Here is a 13,978-nt window from a genome sequence, read left to right as displayed (position 1 = left end):
GAGCTTCATCGCGTGTGCCTCAGAGAGCAGAGCTCTCGCCTCTGCCCGCAGGAGGGGAGCATCTTGTCTCTCTGAGAGGAGAGCTGTCGAGTCTCTGAGCTCACTTCCTCTTCCTCCCAGCATTCTGCTCCTCCCACTTACGTTCTAACCTATCAGGTCAAGCAGCTTCTTTATTAAATCAACCAATGACCTTCCTCCATCACAAGTGCTGGTGTCACGTTTGTGTGAGCTATTTCTTTTTTAGACAGAGTCAGTCTCACGTAGCTCAGGGTGACCTTGAACTCACAGAGATCCATCTGCCTGGGATTTAAGGTGTTTGCCAACACTGCCTAGCCTCTGTGACTATTCAGTGGCATTGCTCTGCCACCCTGATCTTCAGGCAAGCTTTATTTGTTAGGCTACAAACAAAATATCACTACAGTAGTATCTGCCCTGGAGTGTGGTTCATACACAAAGTGACACTCCATAGAGAAAACTGGTGTTTCTCTTTGTTTTCAGGTCTTCAGTTGAAAATACCTTATTGATTAGAGGTGGAATGCCCTCTCTACTTTTTCCTTTCAGGGACCCCATCTGTCTTGAACCTGTGAAAATCTTGCATGTTACCTCAGTCTCTGAGTGCGTATGTGCATCAGTCCTATTGTGTCTGGAAGACCCTGTTTCCTTGGAGTCAACTATCTCCTCTAGCTTTTACGATTCTTTTTTTTTTTTTTCTGTTGAGTATTTTCTTTTTAAATTTTATTTTATATTTCATCCACAGTTCTTCCATTCTCCCCCAGCTCCCTGGTTTATACAATCTTTCTTCTTCCTTTTCCACATCAATTCCTGAACCTTAAGGGGAAGGCTTTAATGAAGGCATCCCATTTAGGACTGAATTTTCTAAAATATCTCAATCTCTGTACATTTTCCAGTTGTGGGACTCTGTTAATTTTAATGCATCTCTTATATGGCCTAAGTGAGATGCTGATCTATGGGTATAGTACTATGTCATTAGATGACTATGTTCCTTTAGCCAAATAATAATAGAAGTTTTCCCCCTAGGCCTATGGCTTTTCTAGTCTTAGTTTCTTGGCCACTTTAATAGTGTCAGGTATGGGTTCCATCTCATAGAGTGTGCCTTAAATCTGCGCAAAAAGTGTTTATCCCCATAACATTTGTGATACTGTTGCACCAGTGTGTCTTTCAGGCAGGTTGCAATTGTAGGTAGTTGGGTGACATTGATGACCTTTCTCTTCTGGCACATGCAGAGTACCATCCAGCACTTTGAAAGTAGGGGTAAAGCTTCTAGTTAGGCACCAGATTCTCTGTATTCAATGTCATAAGTGTTTTCTTTAGCAATAGGCCCTTACCATCAGGTTGTAGAAGACAACTAATAGCCTTGGCAGTAGTAGCCTGTGATGTTTGGCAGTAGTGTTTCTATGGGACCCTTTTGGCCAACATCAATATTCCTGGCACTAGTGGTTTTACCTGGTAGTATAAATTGTTTAGTTGGGATACTCTCTCCCTAGTATTTGGTGACTACTTAGTTTTTGTTTTGAAGACCGCAATTCCATATACCTACAGACACCTGATTTCTGACAAAGAAGCCAAAGTACATACTGGAGAAAAGGCAGCATCTCCAACAAATGGCACTGGTCAAATGACTCCATGTAGAAGAATCCAAATAAATCCATACATATCACCTTGTATAAAACTCCAGATGGATTAAGGATCTCAACAGAATATCAGATATCTTCAGTCTGACGGAATAGAAAGTAGGGGGGAAGGTTTGAACTCATTGGCACAGGAGAAGATTTCTAAATAGGGCAGCCATAGCATAACCACTAAGAACAAATAATAAATGGGATCTCATGAATCTGAAAAGCTTGTATACAGCAAGGACACAGTATTCCTTTTAATACATATATATATGTGTTCTTCTTATACTACGTTCTCTCATGGCTTGAGTACTTTCCATCTGTGTTCTTGTTGTTTCTCACTTTAAACCTTAACAATACCTAAAACTGCCTTCCTCTCCTCACCACAATTTTGTGTGCCCCTTGTCTGACTCCTACTCTGCATCTTTCAATCTTTGTCTACTCTAGCTTTAACAAGATGTTTAATGTTTTGGTACCAACTTTGCCAGATCCTCATCCTCTTCATGAAACCCCTCTTAAATTTTACAGTCAAGCAGTATGAGTACTCCCTTGGGTTTATCTTATCCTTTGTCCTTCTTTTATTACTACTTAATCATAATGCTGGATAAAATCTAGATCTATCCTCTCTGTATTGGCAAATATAGCCAGAGAGGTGAAAAAACAATTGTATTGAATCATTTTCCTTTGAAGTTTTACTCGTGGTGTACTTTTAGTTTGGCCACAATAGAGAATTTAATATCTACTATCTCACTACAGACAATCACAGAATTAGATAGATACATAATACAGTTGTTTTTATGTTTCACAGCCACCAAGGAAGAGTACGGCCTTTTTTTTTTTAATGACACCTATGTTAATAATATGTTTCTTCTTAACATTTTCTAAGTGCATGTAGAAGGAGCTGCAGGCCGCTTCCGGCCGCCGTCTAGCTTTACCCAAAACAATTATACGGAAACTGTATTCATTTAAACACTGCCTGGCCCATTTAGCTCTAGCCTCTTATTCTCACATCTTGATTAACCCATTTCTAATAATCTGTGTAGCACCACGAGGTGGTAGCTTACCGGGAAAGATTCTAGCCTACATCCATCTTGGGTCGAAGAATCATGGCGTCTGACTCACTTTCCTTCTTCCCAGCATTCTGTTCTGTCTACTCCACCCACCTATGTTCTGACCTATCAGGCCTAGCAGTTTCTGTATTAATTAACCAATGAAAGCAACACATATAAAGAAGATACTCCTACATCAAGTGGGAATATTGATGAAGTCCAAATGAAGACATCAATTTTGTTTTGGGGAGTTTTTTTGTTTGTTTGTTTATTTTTTTGTTTTTTTTGTTTTTTTTTTTCTGAACAAAGGAGAAAGAAGTACAGGTGCTCCCAAAAAGGAAGCTCCTAAAAAATAACTCCAAAATTCTGCATTAAAAAAAATCCCTTTAGGCCTTTTCCAGTAGGTTCTCCTAACCTTCACCTATAGAGGTAAAGGCTATGGTAGGATATTTAACAGAAAACAGGCACTCAGGGTCTGAAAGCTGAGCTGAGCTAAAAGCAAAGAGTGCTAGAGAGTTCCTGCCTAGCCAAAATGAACATTCAGGAACATTTTAGGCTTTTTGTTGAGATCCATTTTGTTCTAGAATTACTTCCCAAGCTGTCTCAGGCTTTATGTGGAAGCAGTTGTCCACGTGGGCGCCATTTGTAGTAATATGAGCGGCGGGGCTGCATCCCCAGCACCCCGGCTGCCTGCTAGCTTATGCCTCGAAATAATTACACGGACACTGTATTCTTTTAAACACTGCTTGGCCCATTTCTATCTAGCCTCTTCTCGGCTAACTCTCGCACCTGGACTAGCCCATTTCTAGTGTAGCCCAAGAGGTGGCTTACCAGGGAGATTCTAGCCTATGTCCATCCTGGGTTGGAGCTTCATCGCGTGTGCCTTAGAGAGCAGAGCTCTCGCGTCCGCCCTGGAGATGGGAGCATGGCGTCTCTCTGAGGCCTCTGCCCCCGAGAGGAGAGCTGTCTAGTCTGACCTCACTTCCTCTTCCTCCCAGCATTCTGTTCTGTTTACTCCTCCCACCTATGTTTTAACCTATCAGGGCAAGCAGCTTCTTTATTTAATTAACAAATGACCTTCCTCCATGAATGAGTATTCCAAGATATTAAACTATGGAGGTCGTTCTCATCCAAACTGCCACAAACCAGATGTGGTAGTGCATGTTTTAATCCCAGCAGTTGAGAAGCAGAAATAGGTCGATATTTGTGAGTTCCAGGCCAGCAGAGTACACAGTAAGACCATATCTCCAAAATATAAATAAGTAAATAGATGACTCATTCAGGAATTGAAAATTGCTAGGTCCTAAAGTGAGCCCCAGTCATAAACTAAGAACTTCAAATAAGCACTTTGTGTGTATGTGTGTGTACACATAGGTGTAGTATGGTGTGTAGGGTATAAGTACATGGTATGTTTGTAGAGTATGTGCACATGGTGTATATGCGTGTGCATACACACACATGTGTATTTGTTGTCTAAGTCAGGGCATCCTTTTGTCACCCAAGCTTTCCTTGATCTTGCTATTTAAAATAGGTAGGCTGGCCTCAAACTTGAAGTGATCTTCCTGTCTCAGCCTCTAAACTGCTGGTCCTATAGGTGTACATGACCAAAGTTAACAATACTTGAAAGAAGTGGTTAGCAAAATAATAAGGAAAACTGGAGAATTTCAGTGGAATTAGAATCTATAAATTAAATAATCAAAAGCTGGATGTGGCAATGCACACTTGTAGTCCCAGAAAATAGGAGGCTACAGCAGAAGGATTAAAGTTCAAGGCCACCTTGGGCTGTTTAAAAAGACCCTATCTCTAATAAGTAAATATCATGTAAGAGCTGTAAAACATGGAAGACAAAATTAGTGGATTCATAGGTTCATTATTAGAAGAATTCTCAGGACAGTGTTTAGATTAAATGACTGGGGATGTGTGGGGATGGACAGTATATGAATTAAGTGGAACAGAGTGGAAAGGTCTAGTTTCTCTGTACCTGGAGTCCTAGGAAATGGGAGAGTGGAACAGTAATAAGTATTACTAGGAAAGGACTAGCCAGGAAATAGCTTTTCTTTAAATAGTTTTTGTTAACTCTGAACTTTAAGCAGGATAAAGGAAATTCGGTGTACTTCAATCAGGTATAGCATTACTAGCATTACCACACTATAAAAATCAAAGCCAAATAGCCACAGGGAGTTGGTATATACTTGCCTTTTCCTCACTGCATACAGAAGCTGGAAACAGGTGAAATATCTTTAGTCTTCCTTCCTTCCCTCCCTCCCTCCTTCTTTATTTGTGTGTGTGCATGCGCGCGCACGCACGCACGCAGGCACACACGCCTGTGGAAAGATCAGAGGACAACCTGTAAGAGTTAGCTCTGTCTACAATTCTAGATTCTGTCTAGATTCTGGTGCTCAAACTCAAGTCACCAGATTTGGTAGCAAAGCACCTTTACCTGTTAAGCCACCCTGGCAAAAATTATGCTTTTAAAGTGCTTTGGAAAAAATTTTTAGAAAACACCAGTATTGTCTTACCACATTTATAGTACATCTAAAAATAAATTCAATGGGGCTGGAGTGACCACTCAGTGCCCTTCAAGAGGACCTGGATTCCATTCCCAACACCCACATGGTGACTGACAACTGCCCATAACTAGTTCCAGGGGAAGCAGCATCCTACTCTGGATTTTGTGCATATTACATGCATGTGGTACATGGGCATATATGCAAGCAAAACCATCTGTATGCTTTACATTTTTTAAAAAAAATTAAAGAGGAAATAGGAAAAAATAAATTCCATGATAGTAACACAAAGGTCACAGGGTGTAAAACAGTAGTAGGAGATAGTTCTGACCTTCTGTTAAAACTTACAGATTCTAAAAATACTCCTTTAAAGTAAAGTAAAATCCCCAGAAAAGCATATTGCAATTGCAGTAGAATGTGGCTCAGTAGAAGACTTTGGAGTGTACAATGCTCACTTAACATGCACTTAGCCATGGGTTTGATCCCTAGCACAAAAAACAAAATCCAGTAGAATGTAATGATGAGCAGTGATTTTTTTTTTTTTAAATCAAAATAAAAAGAGGACAAAAGAATAGATGGGGAAAACAGCAAGCAAATGGGATGATAAACCTAGCAGTGGTGGATACTTTAACTCCAGCACTCAGGAGGCGGAGACAGGTGGTTCTCTTGAGTTTGAGGCCAGCCTGGTCTACACAGTGAGTACTAGGATAGCCAGGGCTACACAGAGAAACCAGATCTCAGAAAAAGAGGAGGAGAGGGGGTGTAGAGGAGGTAGAGGAATAGTTAAACCTTTACCCATAATTACATTGTGTGTAAATGCACTAAATATTTCAGTTAAAAGATAAAAACCAGATTTTAAAAATATGCATAAACACATCCCTCATATACTTTGATCACTCCTCATATTTCTTTTGAGGCAAAGTCTTTCATTGGACCTATTTTTTTCCTCTTGGATAAGCTAGAAATGAGCAGACCCCAGAAATACTTCTGTTTCTGCCTCACCCCTCATCCCTGCCTTTGGAGCTGGTACAAGTATGCTTTGGCTACCCAGTTTATTACATGAATGCTGGAATCCCAATTATGGATGGTCCTTATGACTTTGTAGTGCTCTTAACCATTGAGCTATCATTCCAGCTCCTATAGTAAGTACTATTTTTAAGAGATTCACTTTAAATATATAAGCTGTAAAAAAAGATTAAAATTTAGAGATTGGAAAGAGATATACTATGCAAAATACCAGCCAAAAGAAAACCTGTACGGCTGTGAGCTTCAAGGCAAGAAATACTACAAAAATGAGACAAATCAATGAATATTGATAAAAGAAAGGGTCAGTTGAACAGGGAAACATAAAAGTCCAAATGTTTAACTAACTACATGTCTGTAAATATACAGTGCATAAATAAACATTCAAATAAGCAGGATATAAACAGTTTGTAGATTTTTTTTTCTTTTGGCAGAGGAAGTGCTAGGGATTGGACCTAGGGTCAGGTATCCGCTAAGCCAGCACTCTCCCACTGAGCTACCATTTGAGCCCCCAGATTTCCAAGCTTCAAAACAGGAAAAGATTATATATTGTCCATCTTTGATTACTGAAGAGGATTAACATATAGCATCAACCAACTACTACTATTTTACCAAAATAATGTCAACAAATATAAGAAATAATGAAATACTTCGTTGACAGAGTGCAAAGCCATTATTACTATCTGTTTTAAGTATGAAGTATTACAGTATTTCATCTTCTTATTGAAGAGCAGGCATGAAAGAAATGACTTCCTGCCATACTCCAGAGTTAATGTCTTACTCAGAATCTTAGAAGCGCTTCTGAGGAAGTGATTATTTTTCTGAAGATTGAGGGGAGGTCATTTCTGCCATGCTTTACTTTTAAATTTATTGCCATAAAACTCTAAATAGTTTTGATTATCAAAAAATTCTGAAGGGTCAAATCTTGAATAAAATTTATTAGGAATGAGGACTGAAGTATAATTCAGTAGTAGAGCATGTGTTTAGTATACATAAGACCCTGGGTTCAGAGACTGGAGAGATAGCTTAATAGTGGTAAAGAGTACACTACTCTGATAGAGAACTGGAGCTCATATCCAGCTCCCACATTATACAAGACACAACTGCCTGTAAGTTCAGCTCCAAGAGTGCCAATGCCCCTTATATACTCTGCAAGTTCTTGTTCTTTGCCTCTCTTCTTCTCCCCATCCTTTCCTCTTCCCCTCTTCTCCCATACACATACACACACACACTTACACTTAAAAATACAACAGATCTTGTAAAAGTATAAGGCCCTGGGCTCTATCTCCAGTACTCCCACACCCCAAAATGAGAAGTGATTGGTACTTAAAGTTGGTATTGTAAGTTTAGGCTTATTTAGACTAATTAATGTTAGTCTCTTAACTACAAAAGCTGTAGACATATATGATCAATAGCAAAAGGTTTCCAGTTGAAAGACCCTCAGAGAGGACCTTCCCTCAGGAGGAGACCCCTGAACCCAAGGAACAATCTGAGACCACTGGCTGCAAACTGCAAGAGGTTTTTTATTGAGAGTACACAGATACCTGTGGGCATCAGAGTCTCTTTGGAAGACTTGCACGCCCTCAGGCTCGGCAGGGGGTCTTTTATATGGAAATGGGCGGTAGAAGCATGCATGGTTACAGGGATTCCATTGGTCAGTTCGGATGAGGTGAGGAGTTCACTTGGGGACAAGCTCCTCGGGGACATGAAGATATGATAATAGCTGACTTGGCTCTATCTAGGGCACATGTAGTTTTTCCCAGAACTTTTCGTTCCCCTCCTAGGCCTGATGTCTGACCATAGATATCCTGTTTGGCAGCTTAGGAGTACCGACTTTACCTTGAACTTAAACTTGTTTGTTTGAAACCCTTGCAAAATGGCATTATAGAAGCTAAGCTGGGGTCTTTCACAGTTACAGTATGGTTTCATTGAATGTTAAATATTTAGTCATTTTTGCATGTGTCTAACAACTTCTGGCTTTATTTCTGTAGCAGAAAATATATTGGATTTCACTAAAAAGTGATATGTTCTTTGATGAAAACATTCTCTTTCAATTTTTAAGACTTAAGTATTTTGAGGAATCAGTTATTCTTTAGAAGGTCATGAATAAAAATGGAAATAGTTTTTTTTATCATATTCCATAGAGTTTTTTTTTATCATATTCCATTGTTTTAAAGCAGTCATAGTCAGTGAACAATCTCACTGCTGGTAAGGGTAAGGCTGGCAGTGAAGGTGATAATGGGATGTGGGAAGGAGTCAAGGTTTTGCTGTATTAGTTGTTTTATATGTTGCTAGAATAAAACACCTGAGGGAGGGAGGGAGGGAGGGAGGGAGGGAGGGAGGGAGGAAGGAAGGAACGAAGGAAGGAAGGAAGGAAGGAAGGGCAGGCTTATTTTAGCTCACAGTTGAAGGTACTATCCTATCATAGAAATGAGTCATAACTGTAGAAGTGCAACATTGTGTCTAGTCAAGAAGCAAAGAGAGATGAATGCTAGTGTTCAGCTTTCTTCTTTATATTCAGTCCAAGACCCCAGTTCATAGAATGGTACTACCGACAGTTAAGTGGGTCTTCCCACCTCAAATAACCTACCCTAGATAATCCTTCCTAGGTATTTCTAGAGACTATCTTAATTTAGATAATCCTTGACAGCCATGCTGACGTTTTCTCCTAGATGATTATACCATCACAGTCAGTGTCTAGAAGAGAAATTTAGGAAGAGTCCACTTGCTAGCTTGGGACAGTGCACATGGAAGGAACTTAAAAAAGAATAGAAGAAATTGAATTGTGTAATAAGATAAATCCAAATATGTGATATAGATAAGGAAACTCAGAGTAGTGAAATAGTTATGTGGTTAGTATACACAAAATAAAGCTAGAATTCTCTCCTAATTTAGTTTCAATTTTTTATTAATTAAAGTTGGGGTTATTAAATGGTAATAGAAAATACCAATCACCCTAAATTCTCAAATTTAGTTGGCACATGAAGATACTGTGTTACAAGTAAAAGTTTAAGTGGAATGAATAATTGGTCATATATTAAAATATAAATTATCTCTGGGCAGTGGTAGCACACTCCTTTAATTCCAGCACTCAGGAGACAGAGACAGGCAGATCTCTGCCAGTCTGGTCAACAAGAGCTAGTTCCAGTTACAAAGTTACAGAGAAACCCTGTCTCGGGGGGGAAATATAAATATAAACATAATATATATATGTATATACACACACACACACACACACACACACACACACACACACACACATATATATATATATAAATGATTATCCATATAATCATTTCTCGGCTTTTCTTTGTATAAATTGATATTTAAATTTTATTCTATTCTCTGTTGAAAATGTCTTTTCACTAGATAAACTTAGTATGTCTTTAGTTATTGGCTAGGACACTTAATCTGTTTTGCTATTTGTGGCTAGGACCATTATTTTTAACGTTTGAATCTTAACATTAGGTATGGTAAACCGTGAAGTACTGGAACAAGTGGAGCGAGGGTACAGGATGCCTTGCCCTCAGGGCTGTCCAGAATCCCTCCATGACTTGATGAATCTTTGTTGGAAGAAGGACCCTGATGAGAGACCAACATTTGAATATATTCAGTCCTTCTTGGAAGATTACTTCACTGCTACAGAGCCACAATACCAACCAGGAGAAAATTTATAATCCAAGTAGCCTGTGTGTGCAGATCTTCCAAAACATAAAGACCTTTGGGAGTTTGTCACGCACGGGAATGAGAAGATACTTTTCACTCTGCATGTTTCTGTGGTAAACTGGAATTCCAGATAATGGTTGCACAAAGCAGTTTCCCCCCCCAAGTGTTAAATTCTAAAGTACCAATGATATATCTTATAACTTACTTCATGGTCCAAAGAGCGTCAAGCTAAGATATTGTGACTATGTTGGTGATAGCATGGTAAGAAAAAGCAACAAGACTACTGTTTACTAGTCACTTCCTTTCCTTCCCAAAACTCAGAGAAAACTATTTATTGATATGGACAAAATTTGACCTATTATACCATAGTAAAATTTAAAATCAAAGAACTCTATGGGACCAAATAATTCCATTCCAGTCTTTTAAAAAAATCTCTCGCATTTTTTTTCAAAAGTTAGGTTTTTGTTTCGTTTTGTTTTTCTATTTGACAGTTGCCATGCAGTCTTAACACAGACCTCCTTTTGTGTGGAATGGGCCAAGTCTTCCAAAAGCAAAAAGGAGATTATAAACAACATCAAACACTTGATTTAATGTTAGACCACAGCAATGGAATTTGGAAGCATAATACCCTATGTTCACACTTAGTTCATAGAACTGGAAAGTAGAGACAGCTTTTTTACTTTAGTCATTTTGAATTGTTAATAATGAAAGTACCCAGAATGTGAGCTTGTCATTTGCAAGGTTGTACTGATTGTCTTAAGGCAATGTACAATTGAAATTATATCCAGTTCCAGAGAAAATTCTTAATATTTACATAGCATAAAAATAAAAGCCCAGCATTTAAGCAGTCCATTTTAAAAAATAGATGGAGCACTGTGAAGCATTGTTAAGTGTGCTTTTATGGTGATTGACTCCACACATAAAAAACATCACTAGATCAGGGACTTGAATGCACTTTGCTTGTATTAAGTATAGAATAGGAGAGAGGAAAATGTATTTAAATAAGTATGAGAGAAGAAAATGTGAAAATTTTACAGATACTGTGGTGGGATGGAGTGTTTAATGTTGGTGTTGTGGAGTGACATCATGGCTTTGCTGGCACTCAGAGCTCCTCATTAGCTGTTTCTGAGACTTCAAAAGTTATCAAGTATGACTGTAAAACTAATTTTTCTTAACATATATACTAAATAAGTTTTACAGCCTTAAAATAGTGAAGATAAGGCTTAACACTAATTTCAGTGACCCTATTTTATACAGAACCTTTTTAGAACTCCAATTTTCAAATTTCTGAAACTTCACTTACATTTCAAATATACTTGATGATTATAGTTTCCTTTCATAATATAATCAATTTGAGGAAGAATACATATCCTGAGTAATAATAATTTAAAGAGGGGATTTTTGCCAGTTTAAAGTACAGAAGTAAAACTTTAAAAATGAGTTTTTCTAACTCAAATTATGAAGTATTAATTTGAATTGAGTAGTGCTGATGGTGTAAAGGTCTAGCAAGGAAAAAACTGAGTCTGCTAAATAAATTAAAAGTTGAATATTAATGTTTTTTAAATGCTGTGTTTTATAGTTACACTTTAAAGCATTATATCAAGTTCTTCTATTTTCAACATATAATTTTAAACTTGTATCATTTTAATCACTAAATTTAAAGTTCTGTGCCATGGTAAATTATATTCAAATTTAACTTTTTAAATGTGACAAGTGAACTTTATGCAAGTTGGCAAAAAGTTCTGGTACTAAAAGTTCTATTTTTTTTTCCAATTAACCTATTCAGAGGATCTCCTGAGAAGAGTGTCGTCCTTATTTGCCCTGATGTCTGCAGTTTGTGTCATGAGTGTTTTAAAGGGCTTCATGTGATCTGTTGTATTGTAGTTTTTCTAAGCAGTCTTCAAAGGGTAAATATGTTTATGTACTAATTCTGGTCAGAAAAATAAGGCAGGAAAAGTTGATGGCATTCTTTAGATTTTAAATGAATTGAATGAGGCAGTTCTTATAATAACACTTGTAAGAACACAACATTAACTTAATGTGTATTCAGTTTAAATTGTTACGTATTTTTAAATTGTCAAGAAAAGAAACAGTTTTGTACATTTGGAAGATTTTTTTTCCCAACAGCTTTCATCTTTATTGTCTAAACTTGGAACTTTAACCCTTACCAAAAAAGAAAAGTTGGCAAAAACAGCCTTCTAGCACAGTTTTTTAAAATAAATAATGATAACCTAAGACTTAATATTTTTATAAAATGTTGTGATATTGTTTTGTGGATAATTGAAATAAAAATCTTTATTGTATGCATCTATATATCTTTTCAGTTGCTCATTAACTTTGTAAATATTGATTATTCTGAATTTATTCTTCCATTGGAAAAATGTTGTTAGAAATTGTACATCCCAACCAACTAGAGTTAACATCAGTTCTTTTTTTCTTAAGTTCAGAACACTATTAAATTTATTTCACACGATTAATTTTCTGTGTATAGTAATGACATTTTCTAAAATTGTATCAGCAAATACAGCCACTGTGTCACATAGAGAAACCTGGGTGATTTAAGGGAAGGTATTTCCAACTATACAGGAGTTATAAATAGGATAGACGCTTTGGCCACCAAGAACTTACTTTCCTAAAACTGTACAAAAGTCTCTGTGTTCTACAAACCTCTTTTCACAGGTTTAAGGAAAATAAAAATTTAAATGCCTGGTCAAAAGCTTTTGTGATTTTCAGTATTATAATTGTATTAATTATTTTTTACTACTACTTCATATAAAATTGTTGCCCCCTTTCATGATTTCAAAAAAAAGAAAAAAGAAAAGAAAACCCAAATAGCAATCAGTACAATGCTTACTTCAATTCATTGTTGATGTAGTTTATTAACAATTCCCTAGAATGTTTTTCCAGCTGGGCATGTTGTACATGCTTCTAATCTCAGCATTTGGGAAACAGAGGAAGGCAAATCTCTTATTTCCAGGCCTGACCTGGTCTAGGTAGATAGTTCCAGATCAACCAGGGTTACACAGCTTACTTTTTTTTTCTAGTTTCACGATTGACTTTTAGTGTTATATGTGCTTGATTAACATTTAAATTGTACATTTGTACTTTGCCAAGTATATTTCTTTTTATGCTTAGAAAGCATTTTTCTGCCCCAATATTAAAAATTCATGCCACCTATTTTATAGTTTTTGCTTTTTAAAAATATTTTGATTTATTTAGAAAGCTATTGGAATATAAAACATGACATCTCTTATTTTTCTTTGGGTTCCCAACACAGTGAAAACTCAAATCAGTCTTATGTGGGGGCAAAACTTAACTTGGGTCTCATTGGTGTTGCTATGTATTGGTATTGGAAGATGATTGTCATCTCACTGTGATTTTTCTGTTCTTAGGATGTCATTGCAGAGCTTCTGAAGGCCATTGTATTAGGGTTCTCTCGATAACAAAACTTATAGAATGAATCTCTTTATATATCAAGAAGGGATTTATTATAATGATTTTTAAGCTGTGGTCCAGCTATTCCAACAATGACTGACTATGAAAGGAAAGTTCAAAAATAGTAGTTGCTCAGTCCATGAGGCTGGTTGTCTCACCTGGTCTTCAGTATACCCTGGAAGCCCAAAGTCATTGGCTCTAATGCCATTGAAAGAATGGACTTGCTCACGAGGTACAAACAGGCAGCTTCCTTCTTCCATGTCCTTAACTGGCTTCCAGAAGAAAGTGTGACCCAGATTATATCTGGACTAAAGGTATGTCTTTCCACCTTAAGAACCATATTAAATCATATCTCTTCTCAGCTCAAAAGACCTGGATTAAAGGCATATTTTCCTGCTTCAAAGATCCAGAGTAAATATAGTCAAGTTGACAGTATAGTCATTACTTCCTTTCTTAAATCTGTTCTTCTGAGCCATTGTGCCAATGGTGGTTTTGTTTTTGCACTTTTTCTGTTGTGGTGTGGGAAGCCCTTCTGTATATGTGTTGCTTTTATTGGTTAGTGAAAAAAGAAACTGCCTTGGCCTGTGATAGCGCAGAGTAGAGCTAGGTGGAGAAAACTAAACTGAATTCTGGGTGAAAGAAGGCAGAGTCACAGGACACCAGC

The 13,978-nt window shown here is 37.3% G+C and overlaps 1 protein-coding gene across 2 annotated transcripts in view; it reads left to right on the top strand.

Moving 5' to 3' along the window:
* Positions 1 to 12,183, top strand: part of Yes1 (YES proto-oncogene 1, Src family tyrosine kinase) — a 76,392-nt gene extending 64,209 nt beyond the window's left edge. For both annotated transcript variants that reach the window (XM_005369941.3, XM_026777442.1), the window contains exon 12: positions 9,682 to 12,183. In XM_005369941.3, coding sequence (XP_005369998.1) covers positions 9,682 to 9,890 — 209 coding nt within the window. In that variant the 3' untranslated portion in view covers positions 9,891 to 12,183. The remainder of the gene's footprint in view (positions 1 to 9,681) is intronic.
* The last annotated feature ends 1,795 nt before the right edge of the window (positions 12,184 to 13,978 follow it).

Source organism: Microtus ochrogaster, unplaced genomic scaffold (genome assembly GCF_000317375.1).
Source record: "Microtus ochrogaster isolate Prairie Vole_2 unplaced genomic scaffold, MicOch1.0 UNK67, whole genome shotgun sequence".
NCBI classification, from domain to species: Eukaryota; Metazoa; Chordata; class Mammalia; order Rodentia; family Cricetidae; genus Microtus; species Microtus ochrogaster.
This window is presented reverse-complemented; position numbering and strand designations above follow the sequence as displayed.